Source organism: Theropithecus gelada, chromosome 9, assembly GCF_003255815.1.
Source record: "Theropithecus gelada isolate Dixy chromosome 9, Tgel_1.0, whole genome shotgun sequence".
Classification (NCBI taxonomy): Eukaryota; Metazoa; Chordata; class Mammalia; order Primates; family Cercopithecidae; genus Theropithecus; species Theropithecus gelada.
In genome coordinates this window covers 88,425,812-88,446,852 of record NC_037677.1, presented here as the reverse complement: position 1 = coordinate 88,446,852, position 21,041 = coordinate 88,425,812, and the positions used below count along the sequence as shown (strand labels likewise).

At 38.1% G+C, this 21,041-nt stretch overlaps 1 protein-coding gene across 1 annotated transcript in view; it reads right to left on the bottom strand.

Moving 5' to 3' along the window:
- BTAF1 (B-TFIID TATA-box binding protein associated factor 1) overlaps positions 1-21,041 on the bottom strand; it is a 107,446-nt gene that overhangs the window by 3,121 nt on the left and 83,284 nt on the right. Inside the window, exons 26-37 of the mRNA XM_025397202.1 lie at positions 18,379-18,531; positions 17,708-17,829; positions 17,450-17,617; positions 15,554-15,631; positions 15,287-15,416; positions 13,971-14,112; positions 13,750-13,880; positions 11,360-11,485; positions 8,898-9,050; positions 2,874-3,085; positions 1,108-1,267; positions 565-735 (exon numbers count right to left, since the gene is read on the bottom strand). Of these exons, the coding sequence (XP_025252987.1) occupies positions 565-735; positions 1,108-1,267; positions 2,874-3,085; positions 8,898-9,050; positions 11,360-11,485; positions 13,750-13,880; positions 13,971-14,112; positions 15,287-15,416; positions 15,554-15,631; positions 17,450-17,617; positions 17,708-17,829; positions 18,379-18,531 (1,746 nt within the window). The remainder of the gene's footprint in view (positions 1-564; positions 736-1,107; positions 1,268-2,873; positions 3,086-8,897; positions 9,051-11,359; positions 11,486-13,749; positions 13,881-13,970; positions 14,113-15,286; positions 15,417-15,553; positions 15,632-17,449; positions 17,618-17,707; positions 17,830-18,378; positions 18,532-21,041) is intronic.

The window sequence follows — 21,041 nt, the reverse complement described above, 5'->3', positions numbered from 1 at the left end:
CTATGTAGGACTTTAAATCCAACTATATTGGTTTTACAATATTAGACTCACTAATATTTCCAAGTTGTGCATCCTTTTGATTATAGATTGTTATCTGATGTATTAGTTCCATCATCTGCAATAATAATGGCTATTATTTATTGAGAATCTCCACTAGATATCCTTTCTGACTGCTTACATATATTATCTTACCTCACAACCATGTAGTAAAATAGGTATAGAAGCTCAGAGAGATAATCTGCCTAAAGTTAACAGGAGGCAGGGCCAAGAACTCTCATCCATTAGTCTTACTGACTCCAGTGATAAGCTGTGCTTTAGCAGAAAAGGACTAAGGAAAGAAACCTGAGGCAAGACATTGAAGACATCAATGAAAAAAAATAAAAAAATAAAAACTTCACACATTCCCTAGTATGCTGCAGAGTTTATCTGGGCACCAAAAATTCCCTCCAGTGGTGATCTCATGGATACTAAAGTGAATGCATTTTGCTGCTCCTTTAATACTTTCAACTTAGCAGTCACAGGAAGCCTGTGACTCATTAAAGATACAACAAGTTGTTTCTTTACCTTATCAAGAGTAAACAGATCAAGAAGCTGATCAGTCCCCATGCTCTGCAAACTAGAATTCTCTTGGCTAATAACGGTATTCGCTATGTTCATCTTGAATTTCTGCAACCCCATTATTTTTTCTTCCAATGTTCCTCTGGTTATCAATCGGTATACGTTAACCACACGTTTCTGGATAAGAAAAACAGTTAAACAACTGTAACACATATTAAGCTTTGAGGTTCCAACAAGTCAAGAGTGTCTTTAGACTTGTACTATTTTCTACTACCTAATTAGGGTTGGATTTTTGTCTGGCCACATGAGCTCAAAATGTGTACAGCAATCACAGAATATTAGGGATGAACAGTGATCCAGGTTTTCTTAGTGCTAGCACTCATTTAATGCATGAGGAAGTGATACCACAGAAAAGTTAAGTGATCTGTCCAAGATCATAACACATGTATGTTAATACCAGAGCAAGAACTAAACCAAGGTTTCCCATCTTTTGGGGGCAGTATATTTTCATGCACAGGTTAACATCTGTGAGGTAAAATTGACTTTTACCTGCCCAATGCGATGGGCCCGGTCCATGGCTTGTAGATCTCGCATAGGATTCCAGTCATGCTCCACAAAGACTACCGTGTCGGCGCCTGTCAAATTAAGTCCCAGGCCACCAACGTGAGTGGTAAGTAACAGAACGTCTATAGATGGGTCATTATTAAACCTAAAGGTATAGATAACAAAAACAAAATTAGTCCATTCCTAAGTCCTATAACAGAAACTGTTAAATAAAAATTAAAGAGCACAAATGAAAATGCTGCTTTAAAAATCCACAATAGGGATACTTATGTGATCATCTGAGAAAAATATCCTCCCAACATGTATAACGTTTTTAGCAAAAGAGAGCATTCTAAAGCTAGTCAGGAATTTCATAAATACAAAATAAGGCAAACTGCACTGAATTTAGTAACATCAGTTAAGGACTAACTTGCAAAAATATAATTAAATGTTAATTATAATTAAGATAAACCCAACTATGAACCTTTAAAGTATGGGGACAGACAGAAGTATGAGAACAGGCTAGACTTTCATTCAGGGAAGAGAGAAGGTGAGAGTGTTAGGGTTGCTACTATTATACTAATCCTAGAAGACACTGACAAAGGGTATCTAGTAACTTCTAGGAAAAAGAAAAAACTAACATTAAAGATGCAGCTATCAAGCTACAATTTATTATCCTTACTGCGAGTCAAGCAATAGGCTTTGTATTTTATATGCATTATATGCATTATTTTCATTGTTACCATAGCTCTATAAGGGTACTATTACCAATATCCCTATTTTAGACTGAGGCTCTGTGAATGATAAACAGGCCCAAGAGAACACTGCTTAAATAGCAGAGTCAGCAGTCAAACCTGAGCCTGTCGGCCTCCAAAGTCCTTTCCTGGGGTCTCTAACTTTATTGTGCCTAATGATCTCTTAGGGATGCTTGTTTTTTGAGACAGAGTCTTGCTCTGTTGCTCAAGATGAAGTGCACTGGCCCAATCCGATCTCTGCTCACTGCAACCTCTGCATCCCGGGTTCAAGACATTCTCCTGCCTCAGCCTCCAGAGTAGCTGGGATTACAAGCATGCGCCACCACACCCAGCTAATTTTTGTATTTTTGGTAGAGATGGGATTTCACCATGTTGGCCAGGCTGGTCTTGAACTCCTGACCTCAAGTAATCCACCCACCTCGGCCTCGCAAAGTGCTGGGATTACAGGCGTGAGTCAGCGCGCCCGGCTGGGATGCTTGTTAAAAATGCCTGCTCTTGAAGTCAGCAGCTTTGGGACTAAGAGAACCTAGGAATCTGCATTTTTAAAAAAGCAACCACTGAGATTTTTTAAAGTAGAGGCTGCAGACCACATGTGAACACTGCACTCACTAGTTCTGCTTCCTAGTTGGGCCAGATTCCAACTTGTTTTCAGTGCACCAACAGGAATTAGGATGGAGATTTTATCTAAGTCACTTGTTTGGTTCCTTTCACCCTAATCCTCCCAAAAAGGTAAGGAAGAGGGAAGTAGTCATCCCTACTATTGGTTGATGCCTTAAATTTCTTTCATGCTCTTCAGAGTGCTTTCCTATTATAGTCATACCTTTTCATATACTAAACAAATAATCTATTCGATTATATTTCTGTAGTTCTATATATAAAAGGGTTTATTTGGGGTGGATTAAACAATTGAAAAAACACATTTGCAGATACTTAGCCAATGAAAATATTTCACAGGACAAACTTCTATGTAAGTAATAATATATTTATTTACGAATAAGAGTCTTAGAAGCCACATACCGGGAAACAATGGAATGCCTCTGACCAGGAGGTATGCTGCCATCTAATCTCAAGTAAGTGACAGAGGGCAAGTGAGGTTTGAGGAGATCATGCTCTACTATATCAAGCATGCTTTTCAGCTGACAGAAGATCAGTATCCTGTGCTGGGCCACAACAGACTCTGTGCCACTCTCGGAAGTACTGCCATTTCCCAAACCGCAGTCCAACAGCAACTTAGGAAGAAGAAGAAGAAGAAAAACAACTACATAAGTGTTCAATAAAAGTAGATAAGCAATCTCACTATGACATTTCTCTCTGTGGCAAGAAAAGGTTAAATGTACCTGAAATCTGGAAAGCAGATTAGCACTTTGGGCTGCAATCTGTCACCCTGCAGCACACTGAACTAGTTTTTGAGGTGCTCAGGCTTAGAGTTCCCTGATCACCTCTTCAGAAGTTTTCATTTAATTTTTTTTTTATAGACTCAAGGTCTCACTATGTTGCTCAGGCTAGTCTTGAACTCCTGAGCTCAAGTGACCCTCCTGCTTTGGCCTCCCAAAGTGCAAGGATTATAGGTATGAGCCACCACGCCCGGCCCAGAAGTTTATCTAATAACAAACCTACCTTCCTTTTCCTCAATCCTTGAGGCTGAAGCCTCAATAAATGTTTATTGAAAGTAATGACAAAGAAGATGCCACAGGCAAACTGGTTCATAAAGGGTTATTCAATAATGTATGAAGGAAACAACGGAGTAGCAACATTTGGCAGAAAAAATTATAGAAAAGAAGCATTTGGCTAGATTTGGATTCTTTTCAAGAGAGCTTATTACTCTATCTGTAGACCAAGATCTTTAATGGCAGAAACCACACTTTGCTATAGATCATTTATACTTATTCCTAAAGTGGTTCAGTGTCTTGCACACAGCAAGTACAATAAATAAATGATTGAATAAAATCCAAGAGAATCATGTTTAGATCAATTTGACAAACCGTATACCCAATAGTACTATTCTTCAACCATAGTATTTCAGGTATTACTGAACTCTGTTCAAAATCTAAGAGCTGGCTGGGCCAGCGGTGGTGGCTTATACACCTGTAATCCCAGCACTTTGGGAGGCCAAGGCAGGCAAATCACTTGAGGTCAAGAGTTCGAGACCAACCGGGCCAACATGGCGAAATCCTGTCTCTACCAAAAATACAAAACAGCCAGGTGTAGTGGCATACACCTGTAGTCCCAGCTACTTGGGAGGCTGAGACAGGAGAATTGCTGGAACCCCGAAGGCGGAGGTTGCAAAAACAAAATCTAAGATTTTTTTTTTTATTGGAGATGGAGTCTCCCTGTATTGCCCAGGCTACAGTGCAGTGGCGTGATCTTGGCTCACTGCAACCTCCAACTCCTGGGTTCAAGATATTCTGCTTCAGCCACCAGAGTAGTTGGGATTACAGATGCCCACCATCACGCCCAGCAAATTTTTGTAATTTTAGTAGAGATGGGGTTTCGCTATGCTGGCCACGTTGGTTTCAAACTCCTGACCTTAGGTGATCTGCCTCGGCCTCCCAAAGTGCTGGGATTACAGGCATGAGCCACTTCACCGGGCCAATCTAAGATCTTCATGCAGGATGCTTTCTCCTTTCTACTAACAGAAGCTACTCAAAAAAACAAAAGCTCTGATAGGAAAGATAACCAAAACGCCATCCAGGCAAACTCCAAATTCAATGTAAAACACTTAGGGTGTTGTACAGAGAAGGACACTGTTTTCCTCAGAAAGTCCTCTTTGTATGGTTGAAGTTTGGAACTTGGATTTCGGGAGTCTTCCCATCAGTCCCTAACTGGTAATGATAGTTTACTGTGCCTAAACTATTGTGCAAATAATACGATTTAGGCTGAAACCTGCCTTCTGAGGGTCTGGAATTTTGATCCATGCTAGGCAAAGGGAGTATATGTGACCAGCCCCCAATAAAAACTCTGGGCACTGAATCTCTAATAATCTTCCCTGGTAGACAACATTTCACATCTATTGTCACAATTCAATGCTTGAGGAAGAATACATGTTCTCACTCTTCTACCTCACAGCCCTTAAAGTTTGAGATTTTTATTATATAGTAGTATGTGGTATACAAGGGAGGCATTCCTCCAAATAAATAAGTCTGATCGATGTAATTATCCCTACATCTTGCCCTTAAATCTGCGAACAAATTACTATTCAAGCTGTTTCTTTTAAAAAGTCCTATCTAAGGTGTCTCAGGAGAGACGTGACTGTGTGGTACCCAGTATAAATAATGTATATTGGCTGGGCATAGTGGCCCATGCCTATAATCCCAGCATTGTGGGATGCCAATGTGGGAAGACTGCTTGAGGCCAGGAGTTCCAGACCAGCCTGGGCAACACAGGAAGACCCCATCTCTAAAAAACAAAACAAAATTAGCCAGGTGTGGTAGTGCACACCTGTAGTCCTAGTTACTTGGCAGGCTGAGGTGAAAGGATTGCTTGAGCCCAGAGTTTGAGGTTGGAGTTATGACCACACCACTGTACTCCAGCCTGAGTGACAGAGTAAGACCCTCTCTATAGGATTAGAAAAAAAAGTGTTGTAAGTGCAACTTCCTATACAGATCCCATAAGAGTTCCAGAGTGAAATTTTATCAGAATGTCTGTGTCATGCACACTCAATTATGAGTTCCATAGGCAGCAATGTCAAAACCTTAAAGATAACCAGTTAAATTAAGGATATCCAACTAGGACTTCTCCAAGTCCATACTTACCAGACATTCTTCCTAATGCAATCTTTCCCAGATGCAGCTATCCTACTGAATATGTGGACATACCATTTGACATGAGTATTCCTGTCTGGCAGCAGAACTGATACTCTGGTATTCTCACTAATCTATAACCCGAGTCTGCTCTGAGAGACTGATCTAGTCCAGGGCCTTGAAAAGTTGATTACTAGACTCTAGCAAATATTTACCAAGGACATCTAATAATGGGTGTTTGAGAGGTCAGCTGACTCCCTAGAAAGCATTTCAATTTTATTTTGCCCTAACTTCAGCACAGGCTAAATTACCCCAGTTTTTTCAATCATTCCTCATATAAAATGGCTTCTAGATGTTTTGCCATTTTGATCTTCCACTTGTACTGGTCAAAACTATAAAACTCAAAATTTGGGCCAGGTGCGATGGCTCACACCTGTAATCCCAGCACTTTGGGAGGCCGAGGCGGGCGGATCACGAGGTCAGGAGAGCAAGACCATCCTGGCTAACATGGTGAAACCCCGTCTCTACTAAAAATACAAAAAAAAAATCAGCCGGGCGTGGTGGCGGGCACCTATAGTCCCAGCTACTCAGGAGGCTGAGGCAGGAGAATGACGTGAACCCGGGAGGCGGAATTTGTAGTGAGCCGAGATCGCACCACTGCATTCCAGCCTGGGCAACAGAGCGAGACTCTGTCTCAAAACAACAACAACAACAACAAAAAAAAAACAATATTTGTTCTGACTAGTATGAAATACAGTGAAACTACGATGCCCTCATTTTGGCCATTATATAGTCATTAATCCCAGCCAAGATCCTATTAGTTTTATTTACTGGCAACTAATTCACACCGTTCTTATAGTGAATTTGCCATCAAATCAAACTCAGCTTTGCCTCATATAAAATATTTGCTCACAAAGTCAAAATACACCTAAGTGTTTTCTTTTAAAACTGACTCTGCTTATCTCCGTTAAATTTCACCTACAGTTTTAGTTCATCATTACAGCCTCCTGGAATTCTAGCTTTGGCAATATTAGATACTTCTCTCAGCACTACTTGCTGATAAACCTGTTTCTATTAACAGATTTTTAGAAAGCAAGTAACACTTCTCATCACAGACATACTTAGATTTAAAAAAGAAATTTATCCTTTCTGAGACAGAACCTTCACTCTGGCTGAAAAGAACCAAGAAAATGGAAAAGAAGGCTAGTAGAAAAGTCTTCCATGAGGACAGCCAGAAAAAATCTGGGTCTCTTTAAGTTGCAGACTTCCTAAGCATCTTAATTCAAGACGTGTCAGGGTGACAAGAAGCATACTCTAAAATAAGAGATCAATTTAAGCAGCAACTGCTGGGGGGAAAAAAAAAGCTGTAAGAGCCTATGTATAATTCAAATATGGATGAAATTCAATTTTTATTTGAAAATAGATCTAATTAGAGGATTCCTTGACTAAGTATATCTTACAGCTTTACCTAACACTCTAGCTATGTTAGGAAAACCATGAACATTTTATATAAAGACCTATACCAAGGTTTGGTCAAACAAGAAAACCATTCCTTGTATCTAAAGATAACAATCATTCTTCAGTTTTGTAGTGTGAAAGTCCACAGTCCATTTTACGTTTAGTGATATAAGGATATATATTTGGATATATATGCCAGATACACTATTAGATAACATTTTCCACACTAACCTATGTGGAATCTAAAATCTTCACTCATTAGTTGTTCTCAATGAGCTTTAGGCCAGAATAACTACTGACCGCAAGCTAAAACAATTACTAAGTCTAGATTTTACACTAAAATCTTCATTTATAAGCGTAGTTAGAACTAAATGGCATTAGTGCTAACATTTTGGTGCTTGAAATTGTTTCTCTTAATCTTTCGAAATCTTAGAATTTTAAAAAATTCATTTTTAAAAGCAACACCAAGAGGGTGACATCAGCAAAATGATAAGAGTATGCAGCTCCAAGTAAAATAAAGAAATCCACATCAACACACATTATAAACTGTTGAAAGACAAAGAGAATCTTGAAAGCAGCAACAAAAAAGCAAATGGTCACGTAAAAGGGATCTTCAGTAAGATTAACACCTGATTTCTCATCAGAAACCAGGGAAGACATTATCAAGAAAGTAAAAAGATAACCTCCCGAATGGGAGAAAATATCTGCAAATCATAAGTCTGATGATAAGGGTTTAATATCCAGAATTACGAAGAACTTCTCAGCAGGGTGTGGTAGCTCATGCCTATAGAATATAGTCCCAGGGCTTTGGCAGGCCCAGGTGGGAGAATCGTTTGAGGTCAGGAGTTCAAGACCAGCCTAGGCAACACACTGAGACCCCATCTCAAAAACAAAAAACAACAACAAAAAAACTTTTCAAACTCAACAAGGTGAAATACTCCGATCAAAATGGGTAAAGAACTTGACTACACATTTTTCTAAAGAAGATATAGAAATGTCCAATAAGCACATGAAAAGATGCTCAACATCATTAGTCTTTAGGGAATAGCAAATCAAATCCATAAGGAGTTATCACTTCATACCTAGTAGGATGACTATAATTAAAAGAAATTAACAAGTGTTGGCAAGGATATGAAGATGTAGCCCCTGGTACATTGCTGGTGAGAGTGTAAAATGGTATAGTCATTGTGAAAAAAAGTTTGGCAGTTCCTGAAAATGTTAAACACAGAAATGCTATATGACCTACCTATTCCACTCCTTAGTCTCTAGCCAAAAGAACTAAAAAGAGTAACTCAGATAGATACTTGTAAGCCAATGTTCACTGCAGCATTATTCACAATAGCCAAAAGGTGAAAACAACCCAAGTGTCCACTGACATATAAATGGATAAATGAAATGTGGTATATCCATAAAACTGACTAATGAACAAACTGCAAATGACAAATATTTTAAGAGTCCACTTAAATGAAATATTTAGAACAGGCAAATTCATAGAGAAAACAGAGATCACCAGGGGCTAGAGGAAGGGAGAATGAAGAATTATTGCTTGATGAATATAGAGTTTCTGTTTGGGTGGTGGAAACATTTTAGAAATAAGATAATGGTGATGGTTATATAACATTGTAAATATAATGCCTCAGATTTACACACTTAAAATTGTTTAAATGGCATATTTTGTGCTGTATATATTTTAACCACATTTTTATAAAAAGCTGTATCAAAAATTTAAGCAAATTTAAAAATAAATGGTAAACACAGTAATAATTTTTAAGAAAAGCAAATTTACCAAGAATTTATATTCCTGGGGTGCAACACACATTTAGCACTTAAAAGACATACATACTTGTTTCAAAGCTGAGAGCTTAGGGGCATGCTGAATATCATGTAGAGAAGAATTCTGAACTGCCAGTTTTTCGGTAGTGGTCTTGAATTCTGGATGTTGAGGAGTTAAGACTAATGCTGGATGGTTGCACAGTTTACGTAAGTACTGTAATGCCTTTAAGAGGAAGAAAAAGTATGTATGAGTCAATTTTGCATATCACAAATATTTTTTATCTCTGTATCTTTCCTTATGCTATTTCCTGTGCTGTATAGAATGCCTTTCCTCCTCTTCTTGCTTGGCAAACTTCTACTCATTCTTCAAGAACCAGTTCAAATGTCTCATTTGAGATTCTTGTGCAGTTTATATGCAGACATTTACAACGCATATAAATTGTACTGTTTGTCTGTCTCTCCTACCAGACAATGAGCTTCACATGGCAAATTGAGCATCTTAGTTGTTTTCTTTAAAACCCTTTCCCAAAGTACCCAGTAATGCAGACAGATGCTTCTGGAACCAGGCATCATTTTGGACACAAAAGCTGCTCAATCTTCAATGAGTACAAAAATTTCTGTCCAGGCACAGTAACTTGCCCCTATAATCCACCCTGCACTTTAGGAGGCTGAGGTGGGTGGATCCTGAGGTCAGCAGTTCAAGACCAGCTGGGCAACATGGTGAAACCTTGTCTCTACTAAAAATACAAAAATTAGCCGGGCAAGGTGGCATGTGCCTGTAATCCCAGCTACTTGGGAGGTAGAGGCAGGAAAATTGCTTGAACCCTGGAGATGGAGGTTGCAGTGAGCCAAGAGCATGCCACTGCACTCCAGCTTGGGTGACAGAGCGAGACCTGGTCTTTAAAAAAAAAAAAAATTCTTAAGGACCTTATAAACCTGACATTCTGATTCAGCAGATGAGAGGAGAGCAGGGAAGGGGAGCTAGGTGACTGTCTCAAGTGGTTATATTTGTGAAACAGAACCTTATATGGTCTCTTCTCTGATTCAGCCATACTTTCTCTTGTGCCTCTTACTTGGCTTAAGATTTGGGTCTCAGCCTTGGCACAGAGTTGTTTTATTAGTAAGTTCCACTGGCAAGGCTCAAGACAGTGCTGAGCACTAGGATTAAAAATTGTGGGAGAGGCCAGCTGCAGTGGTTTGCACCTATAATCCCAGCTACTTAGGAGGCTGAGGAGGGATGATCACTTGAGGTCGAAAGTTCAAGACCAGCTTGGGCAACATGGCAAGACCTTATCACTAAAAAAATTTTTTTTAATTAGCCAGGTGTGGTGGTGTGCACCTGTAGTCCTACCTACTCAGGAAGCTGAGGCTGAGGATCGCTTGAGCCCTGGAGTTTGAGGTTGCAGTAAGCTATGATCCCACCACTCCAGCCTAGGCAACAAAACATGACTCTCTCTCTTAAAAAAAAAAACAAAAAACTAGGTCTTCACAACTACCTTTTCCTTCTTCTATCTTTAAAAATACTACAGTACTTAATCTATTGGCAGGAGGTTTTCTGTGGTGGACTATTCAAGAGGGAGAGCTAAAGTGACACTTGCCACCTCTTTTTGTTATTCTCTCAAGCATATGAGGCATGATCTGACTTGAGACTTCTGTACTTTTTGTATCCTCTGCCTGGAATCACTTCCCCTCCATACACCTGCATGCCTCAATCCTCCTTCAGATCTTTGCTCAAATGTCACCTTCTCAGTGAGGCAGTCCCTAGCCCCTCAATTAAGAAACCACAACCTACCCTGGACTCTGATACACTATAACCACATTATCGGCTTTGTCTTACACATAATATATACCTAAGTATTTTTCATCTCTACCAGGGAAGGAGTCTGTTTTATCTGCTGTTTTAAGTAACCCCAGAGCTCTGAAAAATTACTGCCATGTAGTAGGTGTTCTAATATTTTCTGAATAAAAAAGCAAAAGATTCTCTATTCTAAAGCCCTTCTTTTCAGGTAATATACAAACATATATTTCATTTTATACATTTAATTTTAATATTAAAGTGCTTACTAATATAAAGATAATATTAAATAGGTATTTTAACTTATTTTCAAGCATATACACATAATATTGAAACAAATATACATAGATCTGTATTTTATTTTTCCATATAAAAAGTGCCTCATTAAAATTCATTCTTCAACATTTAAAAAGTGGAATGGGCCAGGCGCAGTGCCTCATGCCTGTAATCCCACCACTTGAGGAGGCCAAGACAGGTGGATCACTTGAGGTCAGGAGTTTGAGATCAACCTGGTCAACATAGTGAAACTCCATCTCTATTAGAAATACAAAAATTAGCCAGGCGTGGTGGCGCACACCTCTACTCCCAGCTACTCGGGAGGCTGAGGCATAATAGCTTGAACCCAAGAGGCAGAGGTTGCAGTGTGCTGAGATCGTGCCACAGCACTCTAGCCTACACGACAGAGTGAAACTCCATCTTAAAAAAAAAAAAAAAAAAAAGTAGGAAGTAATCTATACCTGGAATACATGGCCTGTAGCTTTCAGCTTTGGTTTTTCAGTTTCTTCAGAAAGTGCAGCTGAAGAAACTGTTTCATCAACATCACACTTGGCACGAGACTTAGCAAAATCTTCATAGAGCTGAACCTGTAAAATGGCCCCCATGGGAGAAGTTTAAGTATATTTATTTTCAATTGTTTAAAACACATAACTAGCAAAGGCCAACAACAGTAGTAATTTAAATCAGCCCTCATTAATGAAAACAAATTGTGATATCTCTAATTCACTACAGGAATTACAGGTTATCCACTCCATCTTGGTGAATTCCTTTAAAACTACATTTAGAAAACAAGTATGAACACATTAAGTTGGGCTGCTAAAATATGAAAAATACAAGTCAAATGGTCCAAGACTCACTTTTTCTACTGTTCAGGAAAATAAATACATTACCAATAAAAGAAAATCTGAACCCTTAGCAGTAAATGAGAAAAATCTTCCTTAAATGAAGTTACACGATCAAGACCCTGTATGTATGTTTCAGGACATCAAATTTTACAAGAATGTTACTGCTAGCCTAAAAGGGGAACATATGTCAAGTTTTAAAGCACTATGCTGGGGTCTGGGTTCCTACCTTGTACAAGCTAAAATAATGTGAAAGAAAAGATAATCTAGAGAGCTAAAGGACAGAAATCAGAGAATACAAAATCTGTGAATGCTAAACAAAGCCAAAATGCCACTTCTCTTTGGAGCTCGCTTTCTCTAGATTGATTACTTACATGTGTTTTATGCCTATGTTACAGCACCACAACCAGTAAATCACCACAGATTTTTTTCACGTGACATCTTTACTGTACCTACTTTAAGAAGTCTTCATTTCACTTCAAAAATATTCCTTTCAAGACATACTAATTTTTGCAAATGAAGGAAGGGGAACCTGAGAGATGAGGCAGATAGTATAGAAGAATCAAAGAACTCTCAACTTCTTATCCTGCCCAAGTTGAACAGATGAATACCTGCTAACAGGTTAACCATCTATACAATGGAGGGGGAAAAAGTACGTTTCTGGGTATGTGTATCTCTTATTCATTTGACCATAGTGAATCAAATCCTAATAGTAACATAGACTGACACATACAAACCTAGAACATAAAAAAATTTTCAAAGAGAAAATTCTGACCCCGAGGCCACGTCTTACTAAGACAAGGAACAGTTTCCATGTAGCTCCTCAGAAAAGTACAAGGAAAGGCTCACAATAAATTCCTTTAATAATGGTCTTTATGTACAAAATCAGAACTGTGCAGAAGGCAAAATTTATTTTGAACATTTTTAGGTAATGAAATAATACTTCAAAGGGAATGAGTGAGGTCCCACTGACCGAGGTTTAAAACTCAGCTCTGATATATAGTCATGCACTGCACAAGGACATTGAGGTCAACAATGGACTACATATAAAATGGTTGTCCCGTAAGATACAATATTGTGTTTTTACCATACCTTTTCTATGCTTAGATATACAAATACAATTGTGTTGCAACTGCCTGTACTCAGTACAGTAACATGCTGCACAGGTTTGTAGACTCAGAACAACCGGCTATACCATCTAGGTGTGTGTAAGTACACTCTAGGATATTTGCACAATGACAAAATCACCTAATGATGCGTTTCTGAGAAATCACTAATGCCATTAGCACTGTACAATTGTGTATTAGCTCTGACTGTAGCCGAGGTAGGTAACTTTTCTGAATGTCACTTTATTTGCGAAACTGGGGATTAATAATACCTATAATGTTGTGAGGACAGCCTGACAACATTCAGAGGCAGATTTTTGGCCTTTTTATAAACACTGGCTTGTTTCCTTACCAATTTAATACCTTGCAATCTTTTCAATTAACTAGACACATAAGAAAGCAACTATAGGCTGGGACGGTGGCTCATACCTGTAATCCCAGCACTTTGGAAGGCCAAGGTAGGAGAACTGCTTGACCCTGGGAGTTTGAGACCAGCCTGAGCAACACAGCAAGACCCAGTCTCTACAAAAACTAGAAAATTAGCCGGGCACGGTGGTATGTGCCTGCAAGTCCCAGCTACTTGAGAGGCTGAGGCAGGAAAATCACTTGAACCCAGAGGCTGAGGCTGCAGTGAGCCATGACTGAGCTGCTGTACTCCAGCCTGGGTGACAGAGTAAGACCCTGTCTCTTAAAAAAAATTTTCAAAAGCAACTATGATACTGAATTTTGTTTTCATGCTATATTCAAAATGTATACACTCAAACTTATATCCACATCATTTAGGCTTTATCTGCATCTGATAAAGCCAAAGGCTAAGCCCTTTTACTCAATAGTTTTGTGGCTTATACAAAACGATCTGCTAATAAACATACCACTAACAATGATAAACACGAGATTCCTAACCTGGAGAGGACTAAGAGTACAATAATAGTCTTGAATAATTTTAGGTGGAAGATCCTGCAAAACATCTTCTTTCATTCTTCTCAAAAGAAATGGCAGTACTTGGCGGTGCAGCGCATCCATAGCAAGAACACCTGTTAATAGTTAAGAGAAAACGGCTTCAAAAAAAGTTAAGAATAAATTATATTCACTTACACAGGGTTATAATTACATCTCTTTCATACCTGCTTCTTGCTCTCGACTGGAGCTTCGAGCATCCCTACTTGCTAATATAGGTTTACCATATCGAGCAGCAAACTGGCGTTCAGTACCCAAAAATCCTGGCATGAGGAAATCGAATAATGACCACAGCTCCAAAACGTTGTTCTGTAAACAGGAACACCAATTATCTTTCGTACGGGGATTATTTCCTTATAATTACAAAAAATACCAAAAAAATTTAGCCGGGCATGGGGGCATGCACCTATGGCCCCAGGTACTTGGGAGGCTGAGATGGGAGGATTGCTTGAGCCCAGGAGGGAGAGGGAAGGGAGAGAGGGAGAGTAGGAGGGGCGGGGGGGGGAGGCGGGAGAGAGAGAGAGAGGAAGGAAAGAAAGAAAGGGAGAAAGAGAGAGAGAAAAAGAAAGAAAGAGAAAGAAAGAGAAGAAAGAGAAAGAAAAAGAAGAAAGAAAGAAAGAAAGAAAGAAAGAAAGAAAGAAAGAAAGAAAGAAAGAAAGAAAAGAAAGAAAGAAAGAAAGAAAGAAGGAAAGAAGGAAAGAAGGAAAGAAAGAAAGGAAGGAAAGAAAGGAAAGAAAGGGAGAAAAAGAAAGAGAAAGAGAAAAAGAAAGAAAGAAAGGAAAGAAAGGAAGAAAGGAAGAAAGAAAGGGAGAAAGAGAGAGAGAGAAAAAGAAAGAAAGAAAGAGAGAGAAAGAGAGCACGAGTAGGTAAGTACATAAAGAACCATCAATTTCTAAAGTTGGAAGGGATCTTACATGTCACATGGTGTTTACTTCTCTACTGAGAATGACCGAAGGTCTTCCCACCAAAGTTTACTATCCAAGCTAGATGTGAACATTTGCAACCAATTCTTCTGGAGGACAAGAGAATTTCTCTAAAGTATCTAAAGCTATCTACATACCTATCTCCTTCCTTTTCCAAAATAAACTTCTACAGTCGCTTGCCTTCAATTTCCTCCTGACATCAGGTGTTCACACTTCTACTATATAATGATTCATCTCTGACTCAGCTCTAGCTTTTCAATGCTAAATCAGACTGCAGTGTACTACTACAGAAGGAGAATGGCCAGTGTGGAGTAGAGTCTCATTTTTATGTCTTTCATACTTTTGACACAAGATTTCTATTTACATAGTCTAAAATTACATTTTAAAAATGACTTTGAAAACCTGGTTTGTTTAACAATGAACCATTAAACAAGCAGTAATTATATACTGGAAAATTATCATTCCTATAACTACAAAAAAAATCTTCTTTAATTCACTGCCAAATACCAAGCCTACCCTCCACCTGGCAAAAAAAAAAAAAAAGAATAGTAAATAATTACCTGGATTGGTGTTCCAGAAAGAATAATCCTATAATTAGCAGTCAGTTGTTTTACTGCTTTTGACAACTTTGTTTTTCCATTTTTGATGACATGGCCTTCATCAAGAATGCAGTAGTTAAATTTAATATTTCTAAGGGAGAATAAATAGAAAATTTTACAACTTTTGCTGTATGTCCGGAACTATATGAAGAATCTTTAAAGTGGGAAAATATTAACATTCTTCAAATTTGATATTAATTTTTCTAAAAAAAAAATTTTAATTCTTACCTAAAGAAATCTATGTCATTCCTCACAACATCATATGAAGCCACTATTAGATTGTGCCTTTTTACTTGGTGCTGTAACCTTTATTTAGAAATGAATAAAATTAGAAAACAGAGACCCTGAAAAGTTCTTAATAGCTACCATTGTATAAAGTGCTTTCAATCTGCCCACTAAGCCCAGCATTCCCTTCTGCTTACTCTACATACATGACCCTGAAGGGCTACTCTTCTGATGACTTGGCTGTGTTGCCCTACTCAGTCTCATTAGAAAAGAGATGAACATTAGACTGAAAATATGGTGGATACTTCAACTTTACTTGCCAACACCTCTTCCTTAGGGGCACTATTCCTTTATCATTCCATGTTGTTCTAGGTGATGTGGGGGAACTACCAATCATGTGCCCCCATAATCACCAAGGAAATGAAGCATTTTAACCAGGTTAAGCTATTCACAATATTTAATCCCCTAACCACAAAGGTTGTTTTGGGAGCATGACCCAAACAAGGCCAGTCAGTCATCTCCAGTACTGATATATTCATGAGAGAGAGGGAAGATCTGTTTACTATAGTTGCCAAACTAAGAGAATATGGGCCAGAGACTGCCCATTGTCATCTTATCTACCAACTGTGGACTGAAGCCCAATAGTAACAATAAGTTATGTAAGGGGAGGAAGAGTGAATGAGAGTAATCTAGATGGGCCTGAAGCAACAATCTACCCCTGAAATTCTCAAGTTAGTGAATTAATGAATTTTCTGTTTGCTTAAGCTAGTTTGAATTGAATTTCTATCACTTACAAATGAACGAATTCTATCAAAGAGGCACTACAGTAAACTGCTCAAGAGTGCAAGTTTTTGAGCTGCCTGTATTCGAATCCTCACTCTCTCCACTTCATTAGTTGAGTGACCTTGGACCCAGGCCCAATGCCTTAGACTCCTTATTTGCAAATTGGAACAACAGTATTCCTACCTCACAAAGTGACTGTGAGAATACATAATACACAATTTGTTTAGTTTTTTTTCAATTCTGCTCCTTCTATACATAATACACAATTTTACATTAAAACAAAAAAAAACTGCTTAGAATAGTGCCTGGCCAGTAAGTGCTCAAGATAAAAACTAAAAAATTTTAATAACATTATTTAATAATAATATTTGCTATTATTAACACGGGAGTACAGCAAATCTACGGACTAATCAGCAACTATGACTATCCAACCTTAAAAAATGAACTCAAATCAATGAGCTTCCACTTGAAAAAATTTGCAGTTAGGAATATAAGAGATGTATTAGTTAATAGGGAAGGGGTAAAGCTGAAAGAACTCTAAAATTTAGTGCAGTCATGACTGCAGCAGCAGCTAAAGCAGCCATAGTGGACAAAAAGTACTTCTGGGGAGAGGGAAGGAAAGGGAACAAGGCAAAGGAGAACTCTTTTTTATTTAAGAGAGGGGGACTCACTATGTTGCCCAGGCCGGTCTTGAACTCCCGGGCTCAAGCGATCCTCCTGCCTCAGCCTCCTGAATAGTCAGGACTACAGGCATGTTCCCCTGCACATGGCTCAAAGAGATCTCAGGAAAGTGGGTAGAAAATGACAATAAAACAGAAGCACCAAAAAGATGCTACGGTCACAGACTCCCAAAAGGGGCATACAAAAGCGGCTTTGGTTCCTGATAGTTCAGCAGCTCCAGGAAAGCTCAACTTATTGTACAATGGTTAAAAGTCCTCAATTCTGATAAGCCTCACTGATTACATCTTCCCAAAGTACACTCACTTTTCATAAGTGAAGTTTCTATGTCACATAACCAAAAGAGCTAATTAGAATTCACTTTTAATAAATGTTATTGTTCCTCATCTTAATTACGACAAAAGCTGAAATATTTTGTTATTGTCATACACCTCTTACCTTATTCTTTCAGTGGGAGGTCCAGTGTAGTGCAACGGATTGAGGTATTCTCTGGAGCAAAATTTACCTACTTCATCCACCCAATGGCCTGTTAATGTTGGCGGACAAACCACTAAGGAAGGAAGTGGCATACATTCTGCCAATTTTGATCTTGCATATTCCTGGGCCCTTTACAATAGCAAAACACAATAAATTAACCAGCTTGTTTACATTTCTCCAAATCTGGAAACCTTATTTTAAAATAATATCTTAAATTACCTATGACAATGATCTCCTGCTAGAATGCAGATGGACTGTAAAGTTTTTCCTAAACCCATGTCATCACACAGAATTCCATGAAGTTTATACTTATTAAGAAATGCCAACCAGTTCACACCATCCTGTTAGAGAGAAAAATCATAAATGTGAATACATCATAAATTTATTTTTCTTATAAAAACATTTTCTTATAAACATGTTTGCACAAAACAAAAATCTTTCTATATGCAAAAGTGAAATAAATGGGTATAAGACACTAAACACAAGATTTTACTAAATCAATTTTACAAAATGCTTTAAGGCCAGGTATGGTGACTCACATCTCTAATCCCAGCACTTTGGGGGGCTGAGGTGGGAGGATCACTTGAAGCCAGGAATTCAAGACCAGCCTGGGCAACAAAATGAGAACCCTGCCCCTACCAAAAAAAAAAAAAAAAAGCTGGCCATAGTGGTGCACATGCATAGTCCCAGCTACTCGGGAGGCTGAGGTGGGAAGATGGCCTGAGTCCAGGAGTTTGAGGCTGCAGTGAACCATGATTCTGCCACTGCACCCCAGCCTGGGCAACGAGCAAGAACCTGTCTCAAAAAACCAAAAAAAAGCCACAAGGCTTCAACATTCATTTGAAAGGAAAACTCACTATTCCTATTTACAAGATAAGTATAAAACTTACCTGCTGATATTTTCTGAGTTCAGCATTGATTGGTACTGGAATTTTATAATTTTCCAATTTTTTCCCATCTAACAATTGCTCCAAAAAGTGTCGCTCCTTGGCTTTCAATTGGATTAATTCTGCTGACATGTTTGGAGGGTCTGGAATGCCTGCCTAAAATGATTTTTTTTAAGTTATTAAAAACTATGCACTCAGTTTTCATTCTTAGATCAAATAAACACAACAACAAAAAAAACACACAGAAAAAATAATTCTGAAAATTGTACAAAGACTTGAAGACAAATGAGGTTAAAGAAATTGACAAGTATTAAAGGTGCTACAATTTGACTACTAAGTAAATACATATGGAATATCTGAAAGACCACAATCTACAACTTCATTTTCCCACACCATGCATTATTTGATGAAGAGGCATATAAAGTTGCATAGTTTATTTTGAATTAAATACTATTACTGGCACGTCTCAATTTTACTGTTCTGATACCCTACGGTATTAGTTCTCAAAATGTGGTCTGCACGACCCCTATGGATCTCTAAGACCTTTTCAACTATTTCATAATAAAAGGAGAACAATATTTGCTTTTAATCACTGTGTTGACATTTGTGTGGATGTTGCAAAAGTTATAACGAAGAAAACTGCCTGTACTTCAGAAAGAATCAAGGCAATGGCACCAAAATGTGCTAGCAGTCATATTTCTTAGAACCATACATTAGCATTTTTTCAAATAGCCAGTGTTACTTTAAAATGTCCTTGATAAGCCAGGTGTGGTGGCTCACACCAGTAATCCCAGCACTTCGGGAGGCCGAGGCAGGCAGATCACTTGAGGTCAGGAGTTCGAGACCAGCCTGGCCAACATGGTGAAACCCTGTCTCTCTACTAAAAATAAAAAAATTAGCTGGGCACGGTGGTGTGCACCTGTAGTCCCAGCTACTCCCAGGCTGGCAGGAGAATCGCTTGAACCTGGGAGGTAGAGGTTGCAGTGAACTGGGATTATGCCATGGCACTCCAGCCTGGGTGACAGAGCGAGATTCCATAAAAAAAAAAAAAAAAAAAAAGACAAAAAATATGATAAAGCAGTAAAAATGATCTATTTTAATAAATCTCAACCCTTTAATGCATGTCTTTTTTAACATTCTGTGAGAAAAAAAACTGTGAATTCTGCTGCTTATCAAAGTACAATCTATTGAGAAGCTGAACTAGCCATTAAAAAAAGACCCAAATATGAAGTCTTTAATACTCCAAGAATTTCCCTGACAAACTCAGTAGTGTTTATATTACATATCCATCCTGGATGTACCCAACCATATGTTTTGTTGGTGGTTGATGTTTCATATTCTTAAAATAAAGATTTATGGGTATTAAACTTGGAAACACCAGACAATACTTACTACTTAGATTTAGACAAACTGTGCCCAGGAGAAAGAAAGTATGTTAACATAGCCATTTTTTAATGGAACAACATTTTACTTGAAAGGACTGATAAACTATGGATATTCTGAGTTTGGTATTTGGCTGACATTTTCTCAAAAATGAACCTGTCACTTCAAGGAAAACCACTGACATTAACTTGTTGTCACTGATAAAATTCGTATTTACAAGATAAATTGACAGTTTCCAATAAAAACAATTTTCTGCTGTTGATAATAAACATGATTTTAAAAAATATTATATAATGAATTGTGTCCACCTGTGGAAGATTTACATAACTCAATGAACCAATATTTTCCAAATGACTGATGCATAATGTTACAAAACATGTATGGATAATAAAAGATTCATTCAAAAGTATAAGACATACTTACCTGGAAGGGCAGATACCATGATCACAAAAGTGTAAGACAAACCAATGAATTTCAATGTAAGACAGTATGAAACATTCATTGATAGGATTTAGATTCTATATTGCACATAACACTTAACAAACTTTCTCTTTTTGAGTTCTGGTATGCTATCAGATAAAATAATATCCACAATTATTTGAGAAGGCTGTCAAAATATTGCTCCTTTTTCTAACTATCTCTGTGAGGCTGGACTTCCTTTATATATCCTGAACCAAAACATAGTGCAACAGACTGAATGCCCAAGCAAACATGAGAATCCAGCTATCTACCATTAAACCAGAAATACTGGCCGGGTGTCGTGGAGGAATGAGCCCAGGAGTTTGAGACCAGCCTGCGGAACATAGTAAGACCCCATCTCTACAAAAAATTTTTTAAAAAGCCAGGTGTGGTGACACGGGACTGTAGTCCCAGCTTCTTGGGAGGTTAAGGCAGGAGGATCGCTTGAGTCCAGGAGAGGCTGAGGCTGCAGTGAGTTGTGATTGTGCTGCTGTACTCCAGCCTGGGTGACACAGTAAAACCCTGTTTCAAGGAAAAAAAAAAAAAAAAACCCAAAAAAACAAAAACAAAAACCAGACATAAAAAAGATTTGCAATAGTATAAAACAATGTCACTCTTATCACTCACACATTGTTTTAGAAAAGTTATTTTTCGTCAAAAAAGTTAATTATGTTAACATGTAGGTTTGTTATTTAAATGAATTATTTAAAAATTTCCCAGTTTTAATATCTATTGCAGAAAATATTATAAACAACAGCTCTTTGGTGTCAATTCTTAAGAGTGTAATGAAGTACTGACACAATAATCTATCTAAAAAATAAATC